Source organism: Ixodes scapularis, unplaced genomic scaffold (assembly GCF_016920785.2).
Source record: "Ixodes scapularis isolate PalLabHiFi unplaced genomic scaffold, ASM1692078v2 PGA_scaffold4__175_contigs__length_147842914, whole genome shotgun sequence".
NCBI lineage: Eukaryota > Metazoa > Arthropoda > Arachnida > Ixodida > Ixodidae > Ixodes > Ixodes scapularis.
Window position 1 is genome coordinate 142,092,729 of NW_024609879.1, and position 27,036 is coordinate 142,119,764.

General features: G+C 48.5%; 2 protein-coding genes across 2 annotated transcripts in view; one reads left to right on the plus strand and one right to left on the minus strand.

The window, feature by feature from the left end:
* The window catches only part of LOC115332999 (putative fatty acyl-CoA reductase CG5065), a 30,264-nt gene extending 16,944 nt beyond the window's left edge, over positions 1–13,320 (minus strand). The window contains exons 1-3 of the mRNA XM_040207674.1: positions 13,287–13,320; positions 2,136–2,224; positions 997–1,113 (exon numbers count right to left, since the gene is read on the minus strand). Coding sequence (XP_040063608.1) covers positions 997–1,113; positions 2,136–2,224; positions 13,287–13,320 — 240 coding nt within the window. The remainder of the gene's footprint in view (positions 1–996; positions 1,114–2,135; positions 2,225–13,286) is intronic.
* A 676-nt stretch (positions 13,321–13,996) lies between these two features.
* Positions 13,997–27,036, plus strand: part of LOC115318656 — a 55,059-nt gene continuing 42,019 nt past the window's right edge. The window contains exons 1-5 of the mRNA XM_040207673.1: positions 13,997–14,057; positions 17,853–18,025; positions 24,639–24,731; positions 24,978–25,113; positions 26,351–26,389. Of these exons, the coding sequence (XP_040063607.1) occupies positions 13,997–14,057; positions 17,853–18,025; positions 24,639–24,731; positions 24,978–25,113; positions 26,351–26,389 (502 nt within the window). The remainder of the gene's footprint in view (positions 14,058–17,852; positions 18,026–24,638; positions 24,732–24,977; positions 25,114–26,350; positions 26,390–27,036) is intronic.

Consider the following 27,036-nt stretch of genomic DNA (forward strand, 5'->3'; position numbering starts at 1 on the left):
TCATTAAGCGCATTTTTTTGTTTTATATATTAATAAAAAATCACCGTTGCTGCGCTTCATAACGAGGTTGTTTTGTTTTTTTTCACCGCTGATATGCTTTGTTGTTTTGTTGGTCTTTTTTGTGATTGCTGGGCGTATATTACCAAGTGGCTGTGTTTAACTTGGTGCAGCAATTGGTAGTCCGAAAATGCGATATAAAGGGGTAACAACCGGCACACTATGTGATTGGGCCTAAAACGCAACAAGGTGATTTCATGAAAAAGAATTCTTGCTTCTCACAATAACGTGTACAAAAAAAAAAAAAAAAGTTGTTGCGTTTAGAAATTATTACGTTCGAGATATATCAATGTACGGCCAGCAAGTGTTCAAAAATGCGTCTTTTGCGCAACTAAACGCAAAGAAGGGCTCGCCAAACGAATGGCAACGTAGAGAACGTGTAGACAATGCGTGATGACGAGGCAGCCGACCTCGTGACGTGAGTGGTTAAAGTCTAGGGGGTAACAAACACACGTGGGCGCCTTTGAAGGGCAAATAAGAGCGCGAGGTGTGCGAGAAGCAGACAAACTTGCACACTTGCACACCGTATAGTGTTAAATACCCCACGTTCAAACATACGTCAAGAGCGGGGGAAATTGAGAGTTACTTTCATCTCCAAAATGCTGCCAATGCATGAAATGCACCCTTTGAGGAGCGATCGTTTAAACTTCTTTATAAGACATTAGACAGTCTTTTCGAACAGAGAAAAAAAATTTTCTTTTTTTTTTCTTTTTTTTTTGCTATTTTCTTTATAAACACCGTGAAATCTACGGCCACTATACAAGGACGAACCACAGCGAAGGTAATCTGGCTATTTATAAATGTCGTACGCTCCTTTACATAATGAGGAAGTTTCATAAACTAAAAAATATCTGGCATAAACACTATTAGGCGCGCCGTACTTGGGTCGTGCTCGCGTGAATTTAAGGATCATCGATACAAGTTAGTCGGATATCTTACCGCTAATCTTAAGATGAATTCCAACCTTCCTGCTGGGCTAACATCCCTTTTTGGGCGGATCAACAGGTAAATCCGCTTGATTCCTGGGCATGACCGCAGTAATTTTTCAAGGAGAACCTGGAAGGAACCATTCACAAAGATATACGTCGCAGAATCGTGCGTGCTTTTATACATTACATGTGACATTAAATGCAAGCCAGTTTTCAAACAAAAAAAAACACATTAAGTCTCGCTAGTATAAAGTTGATATACTATATATAGATGGCACCGTATACATTGAGTCTTTGCGGCAACCAGACACGCCAATTTATTTTTACAGCGAATGAATATTACCGCCCCATAATCATTGCATTTATATTTCTTCCCAGTACGTTCATGATAGTTTTGTTATAATTGGAGAAAGAAGAAGAAGTGAACCCCCGACTATTTAACACTTCATTCATTTTTCAAAATTTACTATGTATTAAACGTCTATATGTACAAAGTACTGTCTAAGTAAAGACGTATATTTCTTCATGTATTACCTAGGTAAAGCAAAATTGTAGGTGCGCGAAGAAACTTTAGAGCAAAACTTTAACAGGCTTCTTGAAAACTATCCACACAAAAAGCTCTCCGACAAGAAATACTTGTATTGTCAACACCTCCAGCTGCAATATTCAAACTTCCAACGGTTCCTTAACAATATTTTCCACCGCCTCGAGCAACCCGGCTTAAGCACATTTCGTCACCGACCCCACTCCAAATCAAAGCATAGGCTTTGATTTGTAACTACCTATGGGACTCTACAGAAGATTAGCTTGCTTCAGTAGTAAGATACATTAGTTTATTTGGTTGGGTTTAGATAACGTTCCTGCAATTATACATTTACTCGAATAATTAGTCCTCAAAACGACATTACCAAATATCCTAGTTTCAAGCTGTCGCCGAAAAGTCGTCATTTCGTAAGCAGCCATTTTCTGGCTGGCCATCAAACATTTTTTGGCTGGCAGCAAGATAGTTTGCACTAAACATACACACTTTACCTTGAATCGTTTTTAGAAGTAAGCCTCCCAGACTACTCCAATACCGGAGGTGTGCATATATATTTTTTTTTGTTTCCTTTACGTTGTCAGGTGTTGGACTAGAGCGGAGGTACGCACCTTTCCAATGAAACCAGTCGCACCTGTGACAAAGATTACTTCATCTTGATAGAAGCGCTGCACCTCCGAATACTCTCCACTTTGTGCCACTGAAACGATACGCAGGAGCGCAAGACTCTCTTACCTTGCAGTGCTTTAGGCTGCCGAAGGAAATCACATATTTAGAGGTGAGTCGTGTGATTTCGGAAGTAACGAAGCTAGGCAAAACGAATTCAGTCAAGAGGCCATTGTCTTTACCATACAAAACGAATCTACTTGCCGTTATTCACCCCCGTTGAAGGGGCCGTTGCAATCGAAATATGAAGAAGTAGAAGAGAGCGACCCGGGAAGTGAAAATACCAACATTAAAAAATAAGGTCACTCTTAAATATTCGTCTAGTTTTATGCCTCTGTGTTCATTGGTTCCTGAATATTTGGAGCCCGAACCCGGCACACCTTCCCCTTTTTAATTAATTTCTTGTTCAAGATGAAGCAATGGGCTCTATCGAAAACCAAACAAATCTTAAAGCATAAAACGATACTCGTGACGGATAACAATCTGTGACAAGTTAGTGGCGCCCCCCTCCAGTCCGCCCGTCTGCAGCCGCCTGGCTCGGCGGGCAACATTGTTCACCGCGCCGAATAAACGCCGTTGAGCGAACGCCGCTCCGGTCAGTCATCGTCCACCCTCACAACCAGGCTGCGTGTCGTCTCTCCTCGGCGGGTGCTTCGGCCCCTTCGTCCACGTTCGAGAAAGATCGTGACACTGGCGACGAGGAACCGTGGCACTGGAGGCCACCAACGTGCACGGTTCGGCCCACGCCGCCGAGAGAGTCGCAACACCGCCCGCCGCTCCTGTCGCCATGCCGCTGTACGGGAGGCTCGAGCCGTTCGTAGGAGATGGGTCCGCCTGGCCTGTCTACCAAGAACAAGTCCACGTGTTCTTCCGGGCGAACGACACGCCCGAGGCGAAACAACGGGACATCTTCTTGGCCAGCTGCGGGACCCGAGTCTTCAGCCTCCTGCTCGACCTCCTCAAGCCGGCCACGCCGCACGTTAAAACGCTGGGTGAGCTGCTCGCCACGCTGCGCTCGCACTTCAGCCCGGCGCCGTCCACGCTTATGGAGCGGTTCCGCTTCAACAACCGGAGCCGCCGGGACGGGGAGGCCCTCGGGCAGTTCGTCGCTGCTCTACGAGGGTTAGCGAGCACCTGCGCCTTCGGCGACCAGTTGGACTCGCTACTCCGGGACCGGTTCGTCTGCGGCATCAACAACTCCGCCATGCAGACGAGACTCTTGGAGCTCCCCGACCCCTCGCTGGACGACGCAGTGAAGGCAGCGCTGGCAATGGAAGCAGCAGCGAAGGACGCCAGCGAGATAGCGCGTGCGGCCGGCTCACCGTCGACGGAAGCGGCGGTGAACAAGATGGCGGCAAGGAGCGGTGCCTGCAGCCGCTGCGGTGCTGCCCACTCCCCCTCACAGTGCCAGTTCGTCCACGCACAATGTTTCACGTGCGGGAGAACTGGGCACCTCGCACGTGTCTGCCGAGGGGGGAGGACGAGCGGCGGCCAGCAGCAGCAGCAGCAGCAGCCTGGTTCAAGCCCGGGTTCCAGCCAAGCCCGCGGCCAGGGTGGTCGTCGCAAGAAAACGCGGCGGGGACGAGCGGCACCAGGCCCGGGTTCGTCGTCAGCTAGGGTCCACGTCGTGGCCGACGAGCCGCAGATCTTCGACGTGTGGCATTTGAATAAACTTTCGTCTGTGCCACCTTACTTGGTGTCTGTTGAGATCTGCGGCCACCCCATCACCATGGAGCTGGACACAGGGGCCAGCGTGTCGGTCATGCCCGGGAAGCTGTTCAAGCGGACCTTTCCAGGCGTGTCCATCGAGGCATCAGACGTCATGCTGCGCAGCTACTCCGGGCAGCTTTCCCAGGTCCAGGGTCGGGCCCAAGTCAGCGTTCGCCTTGGCGACAGGGAGGCAATCCTTCCCCTTTACTTAACCAAGGGGTCGTCGCCGACGCTGCTGGGCCGAAACTGGATTCACTCGCTGGGTGTTCGGCTGCCGGAGTACCAAGAAGCTGCGCTGCACGTGGTGCAAGACGTCCCGAGCCTCCTGACCGACTTCCAGTCCCTGTTCCAGCCGGGGGTGGGCACCTTCGCCGGCACGACGGTCGGCATCCACATACCCGAAGGAACCCGGCCTCGATTCTTCAAGCCGCGTCCGCTGCCGTTTGCCCTGAAGGACGGGGTCACCCAGGAGCTGCAACGGCTGCAGCGGGAGGGTATCCTGGTGCCCGTCAAGACTTCCGAGTGGGCTGCACCAATTGTCCCAGTCCTCAAGCGAGACGGCCGCGTCAGGATCTGCGGGGACTTCAAGGTCACCATCAACCCCGTCGCTACCGTCGAAAAGTACCCGCTGCCTCGGGTAGAAGATCTCTTGTCTGCTCTGTCCGGGGGACAGAAGTTCTCCAAGCTCGACCTTCGAGATGCCTACCAGCAGCTGGTGCTCCAGGATGCCGCCCGGAAGTATGTCATTATTTCGACTACCATGGGACTCTTCCAGTACACGCGCCTACCGTTCGGCGTGGCCTCAGCCCCAGCCATCTTCCAGAGGGAGATGGACAACCTCTTCAGGGGCATGAGGCACGTGGCGGTGTACTTGGACGACATCCTGGTTACCGGTACCGACGACGGGGACCACCTGCAGAACCTGCGCAAAGTCCTGACACGATTGCAGGACGCCGGTCTAAAGCTGAGGCTGGACAAGTGCGTGTTCCTGACCCCCAGCGTGGAGTATCTGGGACACATCATCTCCCAGGCTGGCCTGGCCCCGGCACCCCGCAAGATTGAGGCCGTGCTCATGGCGCCGAAGCCCAAGAGCAAGAAGGAGCTTCAGAGCTACCTCGGCCTCATCAACTTCTACAGGAGGTTCCTGCCCAACCTGTCGACGCATCTGGAGCCGCTGCATCGCCTGCTTCGTGACGGGCAGCAGTGGGCCTGGAAGAAGGAGCAGGACTTGGCCTTCCAGCGCAGCAAGGAGCTCGTTGTTAAGGCTCCAGTGCTGGCGCACTTCGATCCGGCCAAGCCTGTAGTCCTCACCGTGGATGCGTCGCCGTACGGGGTAGGAGCCGTCCTGTCGCACCGGGGTCAGGATGGTCAGGAACACCCTGTGGCGTTTGCTTCTCGTCGGCTTCATGCGGCGGAGCAACGCTACAGCCAGCTCGACAAGGAAGGCTTGGCTTTCATCTTCGGGGTCCAGCGCTTCCATCAGTACCTGTGGGGCCGGCAGTTCGAGGCAGTCACAGACCACAAGCCGCTGCTGGGGCTGCTGGGACCTGACAAGGCAGTCCCAGTGCAAGCATCGCCTCGTGTGGTACGCTGGGCCTTGACGCTGGCAGCCTACAGGTACAAGCTGGTCTACCGCCCTGGGAAGGACCTAGGACCTGCCGACGCCCTGAGCCGCCTGCCCCTGCCGGAGGTGCCTGCTGCCGTTCCAGAGCCAGCTGATGTGTTCCTGCTGGAGCGGGCCTACCCGGGGGTGCTCACCAGGACTGCGGTGGCGCAGGCGACCAGTCGGGACCCGGTCCTGTCCCAGGTGGTCAAGGCGGTTTCCCGAGGGGAGGAGCTGCGTCACCAGGCGTACAGCCACAAGACCGCCGAGCTGAGCTTGGAGCAAGGCTGCCTCCTGTGGGGTTCCAGGGTGGTGATTCCACAAAGTCTGCGGGCCAAGGTGCTGCAGCTGCTGCACGCGGGGCATCCTGGCATTGAAAAGACTAAAATGGTGGCACGGTCGCACGTTTGGTGGCCTGGCTTGGACCAGGACATCGTGCACCAGGTGCAAGGCTGCCAGGTCTGCCAGGAGAACCAGCGAGCCTCGCGCCACGTGGAGATCACCCCCGGCCGTTCCCACAGAGGCCGTGGTCCCGCTTGCACGTGGACTATGCGGGACCCTTCAAGGGCCACTACTTCCTGGTGGTAGTGGACGCCTTCTCCAAGTGGGTGTAGGCACTGCCAGTCACCAGTCCCTCGGCAAGCGCGACCATTGCGACTCTGCGGCAGGTCTTCGCGGCGCAGGGATTGCCGGACATTATCGTGTCTGACAATGGTCCCGCGTTCGCCAGCGCCGAGTACCTGGACTGGCTGCAGAGGAATGGAATCCGCCGGATGCTGGTTCCGCCGTACCACCCCGCTTCCAATGGTGCGGCCGAGCGAGTGGTCCAGACCATCAAGGACAAGCTCAAGAAGAGCCAGCCCGGGGATTTCCGAACGCAGGTGGCCCGGGTACTGTTTCAATACCGGACCACACCTCACGAGGTCACTGGCCGTGCCCCCTGCGAGCTTCTGCTGGGCCGGATGGTCAAGACCCCCCTGGACGTCTTGCATCCAGACCTCCGGTCCACGGCGCTCCTGAAGCAGCTGAAGCAGAAGCTGGCTGCTGACCGAGGGTGCCGTCCCGGGCCTTTGCCGGAGCCGGGAGCGTCGGTGTACGCCAGGAACTTCCGTCCTGGCCCACCCTGGTCTGCCGGACATGTGGGTTCACCAGCGAGCGCCTCATCGCTGCTCGTCCGCATGCCCGACGGGACCACCTGGCACCGGCACGCCGACCATGTCAGGCCTCGCCTCGGGACCTGGCTTCCACCCTCGGCCGTCGCTTCTGAGGACCAGCCTGCAGGGGGCCCAACAGCACCAGTCGTGGCCAGCGGAGCGCCACCCACCCCGGAGGCGACAAGCGTCGCCACTCCTGTGGCACCAGTTGCACCGGTGCCACTCCCAAATCCGGTCCTTGCGGCTCCACCGGGTGGAGCGCGACCGGTACAGGCAGCGCCCGGCGTTGCCACACCGGGCCCGTCAACTCCAGTGCCCAGGCGGAGTATGCGGCAGCGAAGACCACCTGACCGCTACTCGCCTGGGTGATCTTCATCATCGACCGGCCAGGACTTCGCATGACCAGACACCGAGATGGTGTCGGCCGTGCGCATTGTGTTTAGTTTTGTTTTATAACAAACAAACTGGGGGGGAGGAGTGTGACAAGTTAGTGGCGCTCCCCTCCAGTCCGCCCGTCTGCAGCCGCCTGGCTCGGCGGGCAACATTGTTCACCGCACTAATAAACACCGTTGAGCACACGTGCTCCGGTCAGACATCGTCCACCCTCACAACCAGGCTGCGTGTCGTCTCTCCTCGGCGGGTGCTTCGGCCCCTTCGTCCACGTTCGAGAAAGATCGTGACACAATCTATAAAACTACCTTCACAATGTCGGCAATCATTGCGCTCGGATACTGAACCATAGGAGGACCTGTAGAAGCTCAGAGTTCAAGTTGAGTCTTGTTTCCAGGCACTCATTCAAATACCTGCACCCTTTGGCGAGAACAGGCGCGTCGAACCCGATCCTTAACTTGTCATCGTTGAGTGTTCATGCATCACTTCCTTGTGAGGCGTGTAACACACGGCATTAAAGATGTTACGTTACTTTCTGCCTGCCCAGCCAGCAGGTACTACTGTCAGATTACATCATCATACAGCTTGAATAATCATTTTTGTGAGATTCTTCTTAACGGGAACAACGACTGATTAACTATAGCACATATGGTCAAACTGCTTTCAAGCATTGGGCGAGTCCACACTAATTTTAGTTGCATGATGTTACAAATTTAGTTCTAAGTTTGTGCTTGAAGCTTGCTTGAAGCAAGCTTGAAGCACGAAAATCTAAAAGAATGTCAGAACTAGCATTCAAATGAAAGCTCAATGGTTGCTGCAAATATACCAATAAAGAATGGTCTTACCAACAAACACTGCTATGAACAGTGGTAATGGAATCAAAATCGTTCGGAAAGTACATTCTTGAATGAGGAGTAGAATGCGTAATTATACATTCATCTTTAAGGCTCCGCGCTTACAAAACAAAAAAGAACAAAAATGGCAAGTAAAAAAGACAGCAAAAGAAAACTTTGCATAACAACAGCGTGCAATGTCTTAATGAATGCAAGGATGCACACGGCAGGTAATGAGTTTTAGATTAGCGTTCATGAACCCTGCTCAAGCGATATGCCAAAATATAACCTACGCCGCAAAAAAAAAAATGGCGCGGCTTAATTTTAGTTGCTTTTTCTGTGGACTTTGCCAATTGGATCTGTAGCGTGTTCCTGCTGCTTTCATTTGTCGCGCTTCCAGGTCTATCAAGCTCTCCCAAAATTACTGGAAAGAAAAATGTGCCCCAAGATTTTGATGAAAACCGAGTCAAGCGAAGGCTGCCTGGTCAACCGCACCTTTTCTGCGGTGCATATGGAAGCTCCTCAATCTACGCCCTCGTGCGCGAGTACACTGTGAGAGTGCATAGCGAAATACATCCACGATGCCTCCGTCAACAATCACGGGGAATCCTTAGTCTTCTAGCAAAGCTTTCATAGGAAAAAACACTATGACCTACTGATGTCCAGTTTAGCCCAATATCTTCGACAATTTCTTGAAGAGTCCGGTCGTGTGCGACAAAATGCGGAATGAGCAAAAAGCAACTAGGACACACAGCGCGCGAAAGTATTTTGCTTTGAATTCCTGCATCTGTTCGGCCACCTGGCTTGACTGCGGTAGATGCAGAAAATGATTAACATGCTCAACTGTTGCATAACAGGGCCAAATTATGGGTAATTGCGAAGCCAATACCAAAACAACCTGCCTATGACGCCTGTTGTGTGCGCCGCTACCTTGAAACCGGTGATCACGCTGAGCTAAAGCTCTGTCCATAACTTCCTGTAAATTGCCGCAATGCAAGCAACGCAAAGTGCCCAATGTTGCGAGCGTACGCATTATTTTTGCGTTCTGCGAATGCGCACTCCAGTCCCGACTGAGCCGCAATTCAGATTTTTTCTCAAAGTCACGGGATCCTACCAAAACATTCGTAGAGAACTCGCGGCTCGCTACACCGTTGGTAGATCTCACCAGGAAGGGATCCTCGCAGAATTGCAGCGCGAGGATCTGGTAGCGCAGAGCATCAAAGAGCCATTTCTCGGGGAACCTGGACGTCAGCGCACAACTTGTGCAGCGGCGAGGACCCAAAAAACACCTGTTCGCTCGGTGGAAGTGTGTTTCGGCGTATCGCCGTAGCGAGGCGCCAGTCACGTGGCTCTCCTTTCATCCCTTGTCTGCCGTTCCACCTTTTCCTTTTCGGCGGCCGCTTCTCGAGGCGATCTGCCAGGCTTTGTTAGTATATAGAAGCTTATAACTCGACCTTATGTGGTGCCATTCCGCTCGTGCGCCAGCTTCGGCAGGGCTTTGTTTTTATGCAGCTTAGTTTCACAGTCTTAGTTGGGACGTTTACACTTGCAAGCCGGGCCTGCAGTTTTTTATGCGCTGATTTATTTTTATTTGTTTAGTATTCCCAATTGCGGTTGAACCGCGTTCGCAGGACGGTTGCGAACGTGGTTCCTTATACACCGTTCCAATATTTGGAAGTCCTCAGCCCAACACGCGCATGTTTGTTGCTTTGGAAGGCGAGCAAATCACGCGCCATACGCACTAACACTGAAAACGCTTTGACCCTTATTACTACTTCAAAGTGCAGAAACGTCTCACAAAACGGGCGCTCACTCGATTACAGACACACAAAAAAAAAACATATACACAGCGCTGAACTCACAACTCTGCATTTTGTCTTCGTGTTCTACATATTGTTAAAACAAAATCTGTAAATTGTTTTGCCTTTGTTTTTTCTCCACTTATTAAAACCAATTCGTAAAATCTTCCGCGATTATCTTCTCAAGATGAGGTAAGCTAATTCTTTTGCAGATAAGGTGAGAGATGGATTGCTCACGCATCCATCGTCAAGATAATCGCGGACTATTTTACGAATTGGTTTTAAGAGGCAGGGAAAAAACAGGTCGAAACAATTTACAGCTTTTTTTAACAACACGTAGACGAAAACGAAGACAAAATGCAAAGAGTTGTGAGTTCAGCGCGGTGTGTATGTTTTTGTGTCTATAATCGAGCGAGTGCCTGTTTTGTGACACGTTTATCCTCTATGAACAGTGCAGTACACGTTCCTAAAAAAAAAAGAACAAACGATTGTTCCTCGTTCCTTCTGATTTTTGGAACGCGTTCCCGTTACATGTTTCATATGTGAAAAAGAAACTCGTTCCCGTTACGGTTAAACAAATGGAACGTATCACTACATATAAGCTATATTTGTATTTTGCTGTTTACCATATCTATAGTTACATCGAGGAAACGTTTCCCTTTTTTTATTTATCCCATCAAATGGGAACATACTAATTTTAATGCCGTGATGGAAGAGCACCAGGAGAAGAGAACAAGCGGAAGCAGGGGTTCATGTGTTGATATATTCACCTTAAAAAAATCTCAGCTTTTCACCATATTTATGCTTGTGGTGAACGATTCAGACGAGCCAAATGTACTGTTACCTTACAATGCACGAGCGTTTTACAACAACCTCACACGTTTCCATCAAACGAAGTCCCTTGTTTGACCTTAACAACAGCTGCTTCTCGATGTTGTTGTCCGCCAGGCGAGCACGTGAAGAAGAAGGCAGGGCTTTGGAAGGTCAGTTCTTGAAAGCTACAAGCCCTTCTTCGTGAAACTTGGATTTGTTGTTCAGTGTGAAGATGGAGGACGATGGAAAAAGGAATAAAGGCTAAAGTTTTTGTATCTTTTAAGTGACCAATGTTTGGGATACAAGGGCATGTTCGATATCTGGTAACCTGTTCTTTGGTTGTAACTGTAGGTCTCTTTGTGGCAGTTCAGTGGTGGCTGTAGTCTGCCTTAGATTTCTGGGTGTATCAGGATTCGTGAGAACAAATAAAGTAGAGTTTAAACGTCCCTTTTTCTGTGTCTTTTCCTTCGACTACAAGTTTGGGCCGCAGTTTCGGTCACCGAAAAAAGAATCAATGTCCACTAGCTCTCCTGCACCCGAATGTTACCAAGTGAGGACCACACAGAGTAAACCCCAAGATAAAAAACCAAAAAGCTATAGCGGAATCCTGCTTTTCGAAAATATAGTGTTTTTATCCTTTTAAAATTTCCCTCTTCGAAATAAACGGAATATTACACCACTGGACGAAAAAAAAAGGAACGCCGTTCCTTTTTCTGTCCCAGTAAAAATGTAACGAGTTCCAGTTCCACCGATGCAAAATGGAACGGCGGCGTTCCTTCGTACCTCCTAAAAGGAAAGCGTTCCAGGAACGCCGTTCCTTCAAGCGCCGTTTCGTACAACACTGCTGTGAAGTGGTAAAATAAAAAAAAACAACTAGCCCAAGCGGCGCTGTTAACAAGATTTAATTCCATCGACCAAAAGATTTTCGCAACACGCCACCGACGCCGGATTTTATGCGACGTTGTCGCGTTAAAAACTGCTCGAATTTTCGTTTGTATCACTCACAACGCCCACAAAACCAAAGGAAACAACGCTTTGCTGGATAGATAGCGACCAAACCGCCGAACCTTCGAGACAACCGAAATTTCTCCCAAAAAGTTCTGGAATCTTCCGAAACAGTCCGAAACCAAACCGAACATCATCACTAGAACTAACTGTTATCATATTCAAATGTTACAGGTAATTTTTCTTGCAAATTTACACAGGACAATGGCGCCTGTTCCCGGTACTGACGCCATTCAGCCCCATGTGTTCGGGGGCTCCGTCGACAGCCATTTTCCTATTGAAGATTTCCGAAATTCGCGTATAATATTTTAACAGACATGCACGTAACGCGTCACTAGTAACAAGTTACTTCCACCTAGTTACTTTTTCGGTAACGAGTAATGTATTTAGTTACGTTTGTTTAGAAAAAGAACGAGTAAGATACATAGTTATTTTTAAGGTCAAGTAACGAGTTATGGCGTCAGTAGAACGACTCTTCAGCGTCGCAGATGTATTCTCAAGGAACCGGGGAAATGTGACTCAGCTACTGCTTAAGTGCAATGGCTATTGAGAAAAAAAAAAGAAAGCATGAAACAAAATTAGCTGTGTATTCGGTCGTCAAAATAACAAGAAAAGCAACTCGTTCCACTTAAGGTAAAGTACCGCCTTCCTTTTGGAAAATCGGTAACGAGTAACGTATTTAACTACTTTTTTGGGTAACGTTCACATGTCTGCATTTTAACCAGGTAACGGTGAACTACGAAACTTTCTCATCTGGTCCGGACCGCTAGCGCTACACTTAAAGGAGCTGTGCAACGATATTCAATTGGAATGTTCTTCTCTCTACACGAGCTTACTGGCACACTTTGGACTCAAGGATACTCACACGCAACGCCATTGGCCAAGAAACTCCTTTGTTGCGGTGTAATTTCAAGAACAAAAGCGATCATTTTCATTCAATCTCTCCTTTGCAAAATTTGATGACGTAACTCGGGGATCGCAGTACACCCAAGTGACGATATTTGAATGCGGTTCATAGATTGGACCCGAGCATTGCGTGGGCACTCGACTTGGGCTCGTGACAATTGCTAGCTCGAGAAGCATTCGGGTAGTGACACGTGTCCAATCGCTGCAACGACGACAACAGCCGAGCCATAACAATGTCTGGAACTCAGCGCGTGTCCTGCGCTTTGCCAACCCCAGCGCGTGGCTACGATCAACACTGGCGGCATATAATCGGCTCCAGATCACGTGGCCGCTTGTTCTGGCTGCGAGTTGAGGAGGTGAACGCTGCTCGTTTTTCTTAACTTTTTTTCTGGGACTTCTATTGCGTGGGGTGAAAAACGAACGCGTGTTTCATAGGTCATTAACGTTAGGGGTCCGTTTTAAGCGGTATTTGCGCAAAGTACAAAAATTGTTGCACAGCTCCTTTAAGGCCGGTTCAGACACTTGCGTTTGAGTGCGTTTGACTGCGATGCGTCGAGTGCGGAAAGCGAGTCACCGGCACATTTGTGATTCGTATGAAACGTGGAATCCAATCCAAGGAATCATCTTGGCACGCGATATAAGCAGCAGGGATGTCCTGGTTTCTCGCTGCCGCAACGCAGTCAAAAGCAACTGTCTGAACCAGGCTTTAGGTTGAGTCTCAAAGCGTTGTTTTTGCGGCAAAAAAGAAAAAATAATAGTTGTTTTTTGAGCACCCAAACGTTTGAATCTATGAATCAGTAAACAAACATACAAATTTTTACCTTAACAATTACATAATTTATTAATAACTTTCGATTTATATTTTCAATAGAAAAAGCATTACACTTGCAAGCTCTCAGCAGTCTGACCAGTGACATTTTACGCATATTCGTTCATGTGCCTTAGAAATTATGTTGGCATTTTCGAAAGTACCAGTGAATTGTTTTGTGTGTGTGTTTAGCCCACACTTTAATAATAATAAATAATATCGTTATAATCTTTTTTTCCTGTGCCCACAAACAACCTAACAATCTACTGCTTGGTGCTAAACACCAGTGAAAGACTATGTATGTAAAATACGATATACTGGTCATTAATACAACTAAACAAGAAGCACATAAGGATGATAACTAATGATAAAAACGCATCATCATGCTTATAGAAAAGACATCTCTTCGCATGTATGCCAAATAAAATCGCGATTGCAGTTATAAATATCGAAGTTTGTTTCACACAGAGAATTGAAAGCCAGCTGCAGCCTCGCTAAAGGTGACGCATAGAACGTATACAAACGGGGTAAAAAATTGATACGTAGCGGTTGTCATGGGTCGGAACATGGCTATTGTTAATAATACAGCAAGTGCCGCCTGCTGGACAAAGGGGATTCGCAACATAAAGAAGAAAGAACTCAATACGAATAGATTGGTTGGGCTATTGGTAGGGATCCCGGGATAACACGACGAAGAAAATATGCTTTTCGTCGCCTTCTCGCAAGTAGCATCACATAGTATCGCATGCCAGAAGCCAAGAAGGTTAGAAACTATCTGTGAAGAGATGAACGCATCTAAAGTTGTTCTCGTCGTTATTACATTGACGTTCGGAGGGTTTGCCGACGGTGAGTGTGACATTTCGCTCTACATTTTCGCCTCAGAAGTTGTTTTCGAACGTACTGGGATATACTTGGCGTTCATGAGAAGAAAGAAGCGTGTTTTCCGGCCGCGTAAACAAACCGCCAATCGTAGAAAGTTGGAATAGGACGCTAGTGGTTGTGAGAGAGCTCGAAAATTTCAGAGCATAATGGTACATGAATCAAAAGATAATTGAGAAAGACCGAATGCCTTAATGAGCCGCGGTCCGCCTAAGCCTAAGCAAGAACAATAAAATCGTTGTGTGTATGCTTATACAGACGGAAGTAGGTCTGCCTTAGTGAGCGTCTGGTGTACGTCACAGCTGTGGATGAGCAATTTAGCTATTGTGGTACGACCGCTAGCCTGGGGTCTTTAAAGAGCACCACGCAGTAGTGATACACGACCGTGCGCCGATATACGATGCCCATCCAGACCGAAACGACCAGGGGCGGGGATTAAACCCAGGATTCCTGGGTTTTGCAGCGCGAGCCTCCGGTCCACGTGATCCCAGCTGGGGTCCCATTCTGGACACTCATCGAAAAAGTCGGCGAGAAATCTGGCGTCCATGATTGGCCAACGTCGCGCTTGACCTTGGCGCCGGCCAATGATAGCCAGCAGATTTCTCGTCGACTTTTTCGCCGACTGTCCAGATTAGGGCCCCTGGTGAGCGCTAGATCACTCGGTCACCGATCCCCCTTATCTTCAAAATTTTTAAAACAAGGAATGACTTCGTGGGTGCCTGTAACAGCTATTTTAGCGGGAAAAAAAATTGTGAGCATGAAAGAAAATATTATTTTCTACGTTGCTGAAGACCTTTGTTCACTGCAATAGTTCTTAAGAACCCCCATAACGATGTAATTTTTTGTTTTGATGATATAAGGCTTAGGTAAACGTCGGCTCATAAAAAGAAAAAAATCTTTTTCTTTCTAATTAACGCCATGTTCTCAAGCTTTTGCGCTCTATCCCAACCGCTGTATATATAGTGTCACATTCTTACAAGATTTGAGCTTTCTACTACAATGCGTAGCCTATTTACGCTGGCCAAAAAAACACTTTTCTTTTTCTGGTGAGCGCCCGGTATACCAAACTCTCTCACAAAAACGTAGTGTTCCGTTTTTTTTTGTTTTTTTTTTAGGTATTGTGATTAAAGGGGGCAGAGGCATTTTTAAGGAATCTCCATCTCTTTCCTCAACGCAATGAATCCCACAAAAACTATATTTTTAATATACCCAGTTTTTAGTCTTCCAGGCATCTCATTATGGATCTCTAAATTCAAAATCGCTATTGAGGAAACCGTGACCGAAACATATGCCTTAAACCAACATTGAAATTTCCCCGCACTTTCCAAAGGGTTGTCGTCGCATGTTGTAAAACTTGCAGGCCGAGGCATGCGGTTTAGAGAAGCTCGTTTTAGCGAACGCGATTTTACCGACCCCTGTTGGTTGAATTCCTTTATGGGGGAACCCAGTCTAGAGAAAATGGCAATGAGCCCCCCTTTAGTGATTTCGGCCGCTGTGAATGCGGCGTGTACGGATGGGTCAGGTGAGTTAACATTTTTGTAATGAGCCGCTACCAAGCGGCGTAAACAAAAGGGAGGGAAGGGGGGGGGGGGGGGGCGGTAACACGCGTCCCAGTGACACACGCGCGAAGTAAGAAAGCCTTTTGTAAACAGCGTCCCCTTTTCAATAAACGGCGTTTCTTTAAACTGAGGCTCCTCTTTCTTGAAACCGAGCATCGAGAAAACGTGTCCATTCTCTGAAACGTGTTTCGATGAAATGGCGTTCGATCAACCGTAAAGTGAACCCTTCGTGGTCTCGTCTCGCCGACGCCATAGCGCCCCTGACCAAAAGAAAGAGGCCTACCCCGCCTAGAAGCCGAGGCCTACACATGACGTCATCATTTCTGAATTCCCGAGTCACTCCAAACGAAAGGCAGACTGAATCCCCACGAGTATCATCCCACTCGTTGTGAGACGTATGCGGAGCACTAGTTCGTCTGCTTTTTGCTCGCGGATTGAGATGATGTCAGAACGCCGAGCTCTTATTGGCTGATGGGGAAAAAAATAGTGGGTAGACCTCAAGGCGTCTAGCATTGAGGTCTACCCACTATCTTTCCAGTCATAGCCAATCAGAGCTCGGCGTCGTTCTGACGTCACCGCAACCCCTGCGCAGGAAGCAGACGACTTGTTAACCGCATACGAGACGCGCTGGCGGCGATGCTGACTCAAGCTATAGCAGCGTTGAGTTAATAAACCAGTGATGACGTTTGGGAGAAGAGCGGGGGAGGAAGCGAAAAAAAGGGGCGGGGGGGGGGGGGGGGGGGGCGAAGTCCTAGTCTTCTAGGTGGCATTGACCTTATTCACCCGATGAATATTGATTACTTGATATATACGTCTTGCTTCTTCTGCTGCTTTACAGACTCAGACACACCCGTCGCCTGTCGTCCTCATCTATTACATTCTCTACCGCTTTTTTTTTTTTTTTTGTCAGCCTCAGGGAGTTGCGAATTCTCCGTCCCTTAGCCGTAAAGTTCAGAACGTTAGGAGACTGATCGCGATAAGGTCGTATTTAATTACACTTCAGTGTCGATCACATGAAGCAGAAACGTTTTTTTCTTTCTTGTTGAAATCCTAGCGAATAACCTTAAAGGGGCGATGCAACGATTTTTATACTTTGTGCAAATACCACTTAGAACGGGTCCCTGACGTTAATGACCTATGAAACATGCGTTCGTTCTTCACCCCACGCAATAGAAGTCCCAGAAAAAAATTAAAGAAAACGAGCAGCATTCACCCCCTCAACTCGCAGCCAGAACAAGCGGCCACGTGATCTGGAGCCGATTATATGCCGCCAATGTTGATCATAGCCACGCGCCGGGGTCGCCAAAGCACAGGACACGCGCTGAGTTCCGGACATTGTTATGGCTCGGCTATCGTCCTCATTGCAGCGATTGGACACGGGCCACTACCCGAATGCTTCTCGAGCTAGTAATTATCACGAGCCCAAATCGAGTGCCCACGCAATGCTCGGGTCCAATCTATGAACCGCATTCAAATATCGTCACTTGGGGTGCACTGCGATTCCCACGTTACGTCATCAAAATTTGCAAAGGAGAGGTTGAGTAAAAATGATCGCTTTTGTCCTTGAATTTACATCGAAACAAAGGAGTTTCTTGGCTAGTCGTTGCATACGTGTGAGTATCCTTGAGTCCCACTAGTACCAGTAAGCTTGTGTAGAGTGAAAAACATTCCAAATGAATATCGTTGCACGGCTCCTTTAAAGCCTCGGTCACATATGATACCGCATCATACAAAAAACAGCCCACAGACACAGTCTGAGGCCTGTTTATTCCTCGTATGATGTTATAAAACACAGTCTGTAGACAAGTTCGAAGCACTATTCATAAAGCAACCCTGCTTCAACCATGCTCGCTTGCCCGCGGGTACTTCTGTCCTCATGTCTGCGGCAAAAACCCTGTCGTTTGTGTGGTGTTATGGCCAGTACGTTTCTTGCTTGAAGTGTTTGAGTTATCAGCGTGCACCAATACCATCATTGTTTCTTTGTTTGTTTTCTCTTCCTCTCGCGAACGCACTGTTTCGATGAGCTCGTACTAGTGGTTCACATGTGGATCCACGTCTCGAAGGGGGGAAGCAAACTCCCTTGAACCGATCCTTTTTCGAATTCCAAAAAAAAAAAAAAAAAGTCCCGATTGAACTGCTGTCGCGAACGTGACCAATGAATCCGATTCGTCCGTTAAATAAAATGCCGACACTCTCTTTGCAGCTTCCAAAGAAACCCGGATAGTGTATCCCATGCTCATTGAAGAAAGGTCGCTGGATGCCAGGAAAGTGGTCCGGGTCGACGAGCATTTAACTCTGCACCTCACGAAGAGCTCGGTCGTCGCCGATGAACTTTACGTGTCTTTGAATCGAAACGGAAGAAAAGTAGAGCAATGGGTAACAACGTCTCCATGACCTTCTAAAGGGGCGCGGCTCTTGGATGATTTTTCTGACATTACACGATGTACATGATCTGATACTCTATTGACACAATCAGAAAAGGACCTTTAGCTGGGGGACCTTTATGATCGTCGGCGATTCAGTTCGCGATCCCCCTCGCGTGGCATGTGTTCGCGACCCAAGAACGCAGGCTGATTCGCCGATCGCCGAAGGGACCGACGTAAATTCTTTACTAGTCGGTTACAAGTCAAGAAGGTAGGAGAAGCTCCTCCCACAAGTGTGATGCGCCCATTTCAAATCTCTCCGCAGCCGAAAGAAGAGTTCACTGGAAGCGTTCCTTGTTCCGCTTCAATGAATTCCCACTTGTCTCCGATCCCACTTTTTAAGAAAGCGACCTTTGTATTCATCGGAGAGGGAACCGAGCCCCTGAAAGCAGCCTTTGTATCCATCGGGGGGGAAGCTAATCCCCGAATGTCGTATTTGTTTCCGTCGATGGGGGAGAACTCTAATCTCCCTCTCGTGGCTTCCACAATGCTAAGTCAAAGTCGAAAGATAAAGCAAATATGTACAGAAGGGCAAGACCCTCCTCGCGCGTTGGCCGCGACGTCACGGAAACGGTGGAACGCTATTGGATGCAGAGGTGGCGGAGGGATATCTGATTCCCTTTGAGGGGCATTTGCCGCTACCTTCTTAACCTGTAACTGACTATAGGGGGAATACGCCCTTCTCTGCTCATTTGTATTAAGGGCGTGCCTACTGCGTCAATAGACCGATCTCACCAAGCGTTCGGCGCATGCGTGACACCGCCAACTTTAGTTCGCAGATGGCAGGCTGCAGTGCACAAGACGGCTCGTGCCGTCTCATGCTCCACATGCGCAGAGCTCCAGCGAGGTTGTCGCACGTGCAGAAATAGTAAAGCTTCCTCGATGCATTGCGGCAGCGGTGGCGTAGTCAAACTGGCTGGTGTGATCGGTCTATAGGGAGTATTCACTGGCGGACATACCCGTGTGCGCTCCTGCTGAGCGCGTGCTGACGGCGAGCTTCCGCAGTCCTTTGGTAGCGTACATTTAGCACCATCAAGGATGCCGGTCTTAGCAGGCTATTAATGTGAGCTCGCTCTAAGCATGCGCTCTAAACATCGCCCTCAAATATGGCGTCCAGTGAATACCTCACATCCTATAGGGAGTATTCACTGGCTGCCATAGCTGTGTGCACGAATGACTGAGCGCGAGCTGATGTCGAGCTTCCCCAGTCCTTCTGATACGTGCATTCCGCACCATCAAGAGTGCCGGTCTTGGCAGCCTATTGATATGTCAACTCGTTCTGAGCATGCGCTCTAAACAGCACCCACGAATACGGCGTCCAGTGAATACTTCCTCCTCTAGCAGTCCGGACGTCTCGTAACGCCAAAAATAAAAATAAAAAAACGTCTTTTTGCTCTAAAATTGTTTGTGAGAACAAGCTACAGCACGTATTGTGCAAACACTTCCTTCGACCGAACGGCCTCCGGTATGGTGTACTAGAAGACTGGGCAGTGTAGCGAGCGCCGGCGGAAGGGGGGCTCTTTCAGCGATGACCGGATCGGTGGGCGCGAGAGGGCGCAACGTGTAGTAGGCGTGCTGCCGGAGTGCGGAGCGCAGGCAGCGGTAGCGCTTGGCTGGCTTGGCGTTCCTCACGAGTTCGATTGTTTCGTATTGTTTGGCTAACTCTTTACGGTATTCTTTATTTCTGCCGTTTCACATATTATTTATCGCACTAATTCGTTGCCAAATGCTTTGCCCGAGACGTGCATCTTCGGGCAGGACGCCACAGTACACATCCCGACACTGCTAGCGCGAACAAGACATTGACGCTTTCTCGGATTTACTTCGAAAGAGTATTAGTGAGGACGAACTTTTATCACCTGCATTATAGACCCGAATGAGCTTTTTCCCCAGCAATTAGAACTTTGCTGAGATCCTTTGGTTTCTCATAGAAAAACTGGCGATCGCTTGTTCGCACTAACAATGTTGCGTTCTGAATAGGCGGGAAATCCATCCCCCAGGGAAACGTTCGGGAAGTCTCTTGAAAGAGGCGTCCCAAACCTGTGTAATCCCCTGGATAACGTAGGATAAGCATGCTGATGGCATGATACCTAACAAATGTGTGCTTTTGTGACCCTATAATTTCGCTGTCACTGTAGTTGTGATCAATGAATTCCGTGGTTCAAGAGCATTGACCGTAATTAATTGTTTCAACGTTTGGGAAAACAAGATGGGGCTTACAAAACGGATTATATCGTCTACTTCCGTAGGCTGCATGGAGGTGCCACTGTCGACTCTCGCAACTACTTCCACGGGCTGTCAAAGGAATTTCTAGTACTAGCCTTTATCGTGTTTGCTGTTACTACGTAGGGTCGTCATACAGGACTGTGCGAATAGTTAGAAAAATGTACCCACTCACCAGCTCTGGTAGTAACCATGCACAGTGGATAAATTCTTATTTATCCACTGAGCACCAGCTATATTGATATGTGTGGGCACCAGGGAGCACATATAATTTTTTAACTATGCACTGGGCACCAGCGCACTGATGAGATTAATGAGGTGCACCCAAGGATTCCGGAGGCGATGGTACTTCCTTTTCCCAAGAGCTCGGGAGAGGGGGGGGGGGGGGGGGGGGGGGGGGGGGGGGGGGGACTACCGAGCTCTCCCGTGGTCGGCGCCTGTGGCGTTTTGTATCTCTACATTCTCCAACGTGAAGTCATGATCTTGATGAGCTTCGACACCTTCAGGATAAATTACTCAGTATCTTCCGCTGGGCCATAAGACCCTTCAATATTCTTGCGGTAAAAAAATAGGCCTCTTAACACCTCATTGAAGAGACGGAGTGCTGGGCCAACCCTCATCCTTTTAAAGCTGTTAGGAAAAAAAAAATTTGCTGATGTGAGGCCATAACGTTTAACGTCACATTTTCACAGTCACTTCTCCAAGCCTTTCTAATGCAGCCAGCGTGCACAGGACCCTTCGGCGTGTCCAAACCAGTGTCTGTAAAACCGATTTAGCAGATACTTTAGAGTGCAAAAAATCCGAAAAAAAAATGTAGAGGACGACTGTCATGACTGCCTGCATTACATGAAGCAGAGTCTCCCTGTCACTCCTTTTAATGTTGCGGGACGACGACTGACGCCGATCGAACTCGAGAGGGGCACGAAAAAGAGAACGGGGTTCTTTGCAGGACCGGTAGCCACTGTTGCAACCCGGCACGGGCCCCAGGAATTGAGGTTAGGGAGGGGGGGGGGGGGGGGGGGGGGGGGGGTTCGGGGGACATTGAGAATATAAGAGTAGTTGCGAATTAAAGGAATGCTTTCGGAAAAACAAGGAGGGAGTACACCCCCGTAGAGTGGTGTAGGGAAATCACTGCCCCGGCACAAAACACGTCCCGTCTCTCTTGTCCCGCCGTTTTTCCGTAATTGCACGCGTCGTCTACATCCCACTGAACGGCGCCGATCACAATCCATTTCACTCAACCATTAAAAAAAAAACTGCAGGAAAACAAGGCGACGACGCGAACCACGCGATCACAAGCAGTACGACCACACGGCAATCCGAGCGGGAAGGAGCACGCCTGTTACCCGCAGCGCCCCCTGGCGTCCTTGCGCGCCGTCATCGCCAGGGTGTTGGAACGAAATGTTTTTCGTTCCGTTTTCATTTTCGTTCCATACAAAAAAGTTCCGTTCCGTTTCCGCTCCGGAACGAAAAAAATAATGCTCCGTAACGGTTCGTAACGGTTTCTTTCTATGAAAAAAAAAAAACAAATCGCAGCAAAAATTAAAAGGTACGTAACGTTTATTTTTACACCAAAATAGATAATTCAGGCGCTCTAGAGGAATCCGCGGAAACGACATTGCTTCTGAGATCATGTTCATTGCCTTGAGAATGAGATCATGATCAAGGCACCGACCATGATCTCAGAAGCAGCACGTCATCAAGTGTGCTCGGTGAAAGGCAAGACCTCTGGTCCGATAAAATAAATTTCAGCGCCGAGAAGGCCCTGAAGGCTCATGGGGATCAAGGAGTACACTTTTGCAACAGAGTCTCAGACTGCCGTAACCGTAGAAAAACAAAAGATGGACTTCTACAACGCCGGGTCACAAACTTCCCGCGCTTGCCGTGATCTGTTGTCTGTCTGTGTCGTCCGAAGAAAGCATGGAGGGAGAGGGCGCAAAAGCCAAGGAGAGCATTGCGAGCGTGTGGAGGCGTCGCGCCACCGCGCTCTCATTGGTGGGAAGCAATGGCGCCTTGCGTCATGTTTTTTGTTTCTCGTTGTATTTTTTGTCTTTGTTTTTGCTATGCTTGTTCGCCCGGAGTTTAGACGCGGGGGCGATGGCTTGCTTGTCTTCTCTTTAATTATGGTACAAACCAACGGCTGTCTCTTCGCTGCGTGAAACGAATTACTGAAATACCTGATATTTTCCCTTGAACCGAAAACCGATAAGAAATTTTTTCGGTTTCACTCCGGAACAAAATAATAAATAACGTTTCGATTACGTTTCCGTTCGGTCAAAAAATATCGTTTTTTTCGTTTTTCGTTTTTGGTTTTCGTTTTGTTCCGATACCCTGGTCATCGCTGCGCCGACCCCCTCCCTCCGTTGCTTCTCGGCGCGGACGACACACTGCCCAGTTCTAGTACACCATACCTCCGGCGCGCCCTTCGCCCATTGGCACCCTGATAAACGCGACTTTTACGGCGATAGGTGGCGCCTCCCACCAGTCCCAATTCAATGCGAAAAAAAAACTGAGGTTGTTGGACATCCAGCCATTCAAACTACACCAAACCTGTCCGTGCGAGATGTTTTCTCTCCGTCTCACTTGAGGTGCGAGCGAAGCCAAAGCTACAAGCTCGAGCGTGTGGCCCTGAACAATGCTTCCACTGCACGAGCGCGCGTGCTTGGCAGGGACGCTGGAAGCCCGGAGCTCGCTCTGGTAGCGTTTAATACACTCACACCGAAGGTGACACGAAATATAGTAAAAAATTTGTAGACGCTTTCGCGTGCCCCTCGCACACCTCGCGCGTTTGTTTTCCCACCTCGTGCACCCACAAGTCTTTGCGTCCACGACCCTAACCAATAACACCGCGCTCTTGGCTTACTCGTCATCGTGAGCTCTCTCCGCGTTCTCTATTCTTCCCTCTGATTGGGGTTCCACTCCGTGCATTATGATGCGCCGATGACGCACTGGCCAATGAGAGCGCTCCATCGGCCGATAATAATTCCAAAGATGCAAATCACGAAGCAATGAGGAGCGCCAATTCGTCTGCTTCTTTTGCAAGGGTTGTGTCGACGTCAGCACTCCGAGCACCGATTGAGTCTGATTGAAGTATAGTGGGTAGACCCGAAGGCAGCTTGCTCTAAGGTATACCCAGTATCCTTCAATCAGAGCCAATCAGGGCTCGCCGTTCTCACGTCGTCACAACCCTTGCAAAAGAAGCAGACGAATTTGCGCTCCGCATAAGCCTTAGCATAGTCGGTCAAGCCCCGCGTTTGTCAAGCTACTTGTGACTCTGGTTGTAATCTCGAGGATTCATCACTGTGCTATTCAACCAAGTGTCGTGCTACAAAGAAAATATATTTGGCGCTTTTGTTATCAGAAAAAAGGTAAATCTAAATGGGGGGAGTGCATATAGCCATTTCTCCGGCTCAGCTAGAGCCACTAAATAAGCTACGCTTCAGAGTATCTCGGTGCTGAAATTCATGGTTGCCAGTTATTTGAAGCTTTATCTGAAATCGCAGGAAATGCTTTTTTTTGTCCTTCAGAAAAGTAGAAATAAAAAAATTCCCGACAGAGCGAAATAACAGCACTTGAGTTTCCTAACACCGCATCTAAGGCTGAGCAAGTCGCATTCTCGAATTGTGACGATCGACAGTTGCGCCTGCTCCGCAGCACCAGGATGGCGGTGCCTTAGCAGATCGACAAACAGAGTGCCGATACGCTAAACGCAGCTCATTTACTGACTCTATAGGCCCTAAGCTATACTCAAAAAACAAAACTCTTAGCCTCTGAGTGTAGTGTCGCAGAATCGTTTCAAAATACTTTTCTTGAGTTCTTTCTGTGCGTGTTGGTAAAGGCGCTACAAAGGACCCTCTTTCAAAAGTGCTCGCCGTCTTAGTAGCCGCTTCACCAATTCTCCGAGTCCGCCATTGTTTGGGCAGGTGTTTTTCTGAGCATGGTGTGTGTTGGACACGAATATGACGTCAGCGTTCGGCGACGGCTCGGATCCAATCACACGCGTCGTGCTCAAGAAATGGCGGCCGCCAATGTTGCTTGATGGGGTTGTCAAAAGGGACTACTATAACGCGAAAATATTTTATGTTATCGTCTCCTAAAAACGTGAAGCCCGAGTCACACTGCACATACGTCGTACAAAAGACGCGGACCCCTCTTCAGACATTTATGACAAAATCGTCTGCTGACTCTCCGGAAGCAGGTTTGAAGCCTTCTTGCTTCATACATGCACGTATACTTGGAACATGTCTGCAAACTGTCTTGTACGATGTATTAACAGCGTGAATGCGGCTTAATGCTCTCGTTTTTGATTAGTGCAAAGTCATCTCTATTGCTTCACCTAACAGATGTCCGGAAGACTACTTTCAGAGCGGTTGTACGTTGACCGTAGGCACCTTGCCGCAATATCCTTGGAGCAATCTGGCGGTTTCTATAAAATGGTAAGATGAGTAATAAAAACACTCAATATATTTCGTCGTTTACCCTGAGACTGGGTTTTTTTTGAAGAGCAGAACAGAAAAAACTGCTCTTCAAAAAACACCCCAGTCTCAGGGTAAACGACGAAATGGTTGACTTCCACCAGCTAGCCTGTACTTTGACTCTTTTCTACTCAATATATCCTCTTTTTTTTTTTTTTTATGCCTTACTTATTAACATGGGCGCATTTCGTCTTTCTTACTTGTTAGAGTGGACTAGTGAACGCAACGCACTCTATCCAGCCGCTGGTTGCGATGGCTCGGTCGCGGGCCGGCTTAATGCCTCACGCCGTACGTGCCATACAAAAGCCACGTATAACTTCAAGGTCCGATGACATTCTAAACGGTGAGAAGTTACTATTGGTTTATTCATTACAAGCACGATAACTATGACAATATATCAAGATACGCGAGGTGGCTGTTGATAGACCCGAGATAAGCAAAATTAAGAGAACATCACGGCCTTGTGAGAAATTACATCAGTCCCTTTTAGCTAGCGCTGTCTCAAATAGACGCATTGCTCAAAGCATTGCGCATGAGAGGTAATCGCTATGCGCTACACTAGAATTACTAAATTAAGCATAGAGTATCGGTCCTCCATTGCCCGGTTATACCGGAAGCGCCGCCATTTTAATGCATTATGCAGCGCTGGTGCATTTTTTTAGAGGCTGCGTGCAATAGTGGTACACGTTCAAAAGTGCAGCTCCCAAAGAACGTAGCATTATTTTCCTTTGAGCTGGTCGAGATTATTATTTCGATAAGCTTGACGAAAATAAAAAAAAAAATAAATGGTACCAGACAACCTGTATCGTTGTTCCAGGTCGCCCCTGAACTCGCGATGGCTACGATTGGAAAATACGACTCCCACAGCTTCACAGACACGGTTTCAGGATTTTCAAGCCACGTTGTTTCGCTTTGATGGGAGGCTGTTTTGAATATTTCTGGAGGGCCCAACATTTTTTTTTGCGACTTCAAATAATGCTTTCCTTCAAAAAAAAACAAGAAACAAAAAAAAAACGTCAATAATTACTTTAAGAACAAACATAGCCAAAGAGTCCTTACTCGGAAGCATATCCCATATACTGTCTCTACGCTAATCTATATATGTGCTAGTCAATTGCTAGGACTTATTTTCGGTTTGTTTGAAAATTTCTTTAATAATAATAACAGATAAAAGAAATACCAGGGCCCGGTCAGCTGGGCTTAAGGCGTCGATTATTTTTTACTTATTTTCGGTTGCGAATTGTTTCGAGTTGTAGTTGAAAATGGTAAAGTTTTCAATAATACGCATTAAATTTTTTTAACTAAACCAGTGAGTTCAATATTACGACCAAACATAAACCTCACAACTTAAAGGCCATTTGAGTAAGAAAATAAATACAACGTCGCGACACCGCTGTGTGAAGTAAGCTAAGAATGGAAAAACTTGTCTGGAAGGGAAATAGGAAACATTTTTATTGGATTATCTCACAGTTTTCTTAAATAATTTTATCTTCACGTTTATCTTGTTTAGTATAGTAAGTTTAATTTACTCACAATACTTAATTTATTTTACCTTGACCTTCTTTTAACAATTAACGTAGGAGGCGATACATGGTTCGATGAAGTCGACCTGACTAATGGTAAGACAATTCAAAGTTACTTTTGAAATATTCCTTTAATCCACGGGATATTGGAGTAGTGAAGTGTCGACAGCGTAAAAGGCATAACGACACCTGCCTGACACAAGAATAATTGTGTTGAGTGCATGTTTGTACAGCCGGAGGTTAGTTCCAATGGGCGTCTGGTGTCTCGGATGTAGGTAAGCAATTTAGCCAGTGCAGTACAACCGCTAGCCTGGTGTCTTTAATGGGCATCACGCAGTAGTGATGCACGACCGCACGTCGGTACAAAGCTCACCCAGATCGAAACGGGCAGAGGTGGGGACCGAACCCAGTATCCCTGGGTTCACCCAGTAAAGGGTATTCACACGAAAGAGAAATTCCTCCCTTTGATTCCCGTGATGCGCATCACGTGACAAGAACGTCGCGCTTTTGCGTGGAGCTGTGGTGGTGTTAACATCGCAGGGGGATGGAGAGGCTTTTGTTCTAGCTGCACAAACACTACCCCGTCCTGGCATGGGATATCTTCGAAATTGGAGGTACCTTGTACGCATGTCTGGAAACCTATAGGTTTTGCTTAGCGAAATACCGGTGGTGGTGTCGGGATCACCTGACTTGTGGTTTGCGGTGTCGGGCATCTCGTTTGAGGCACCTGAAGGAGTCTTCGA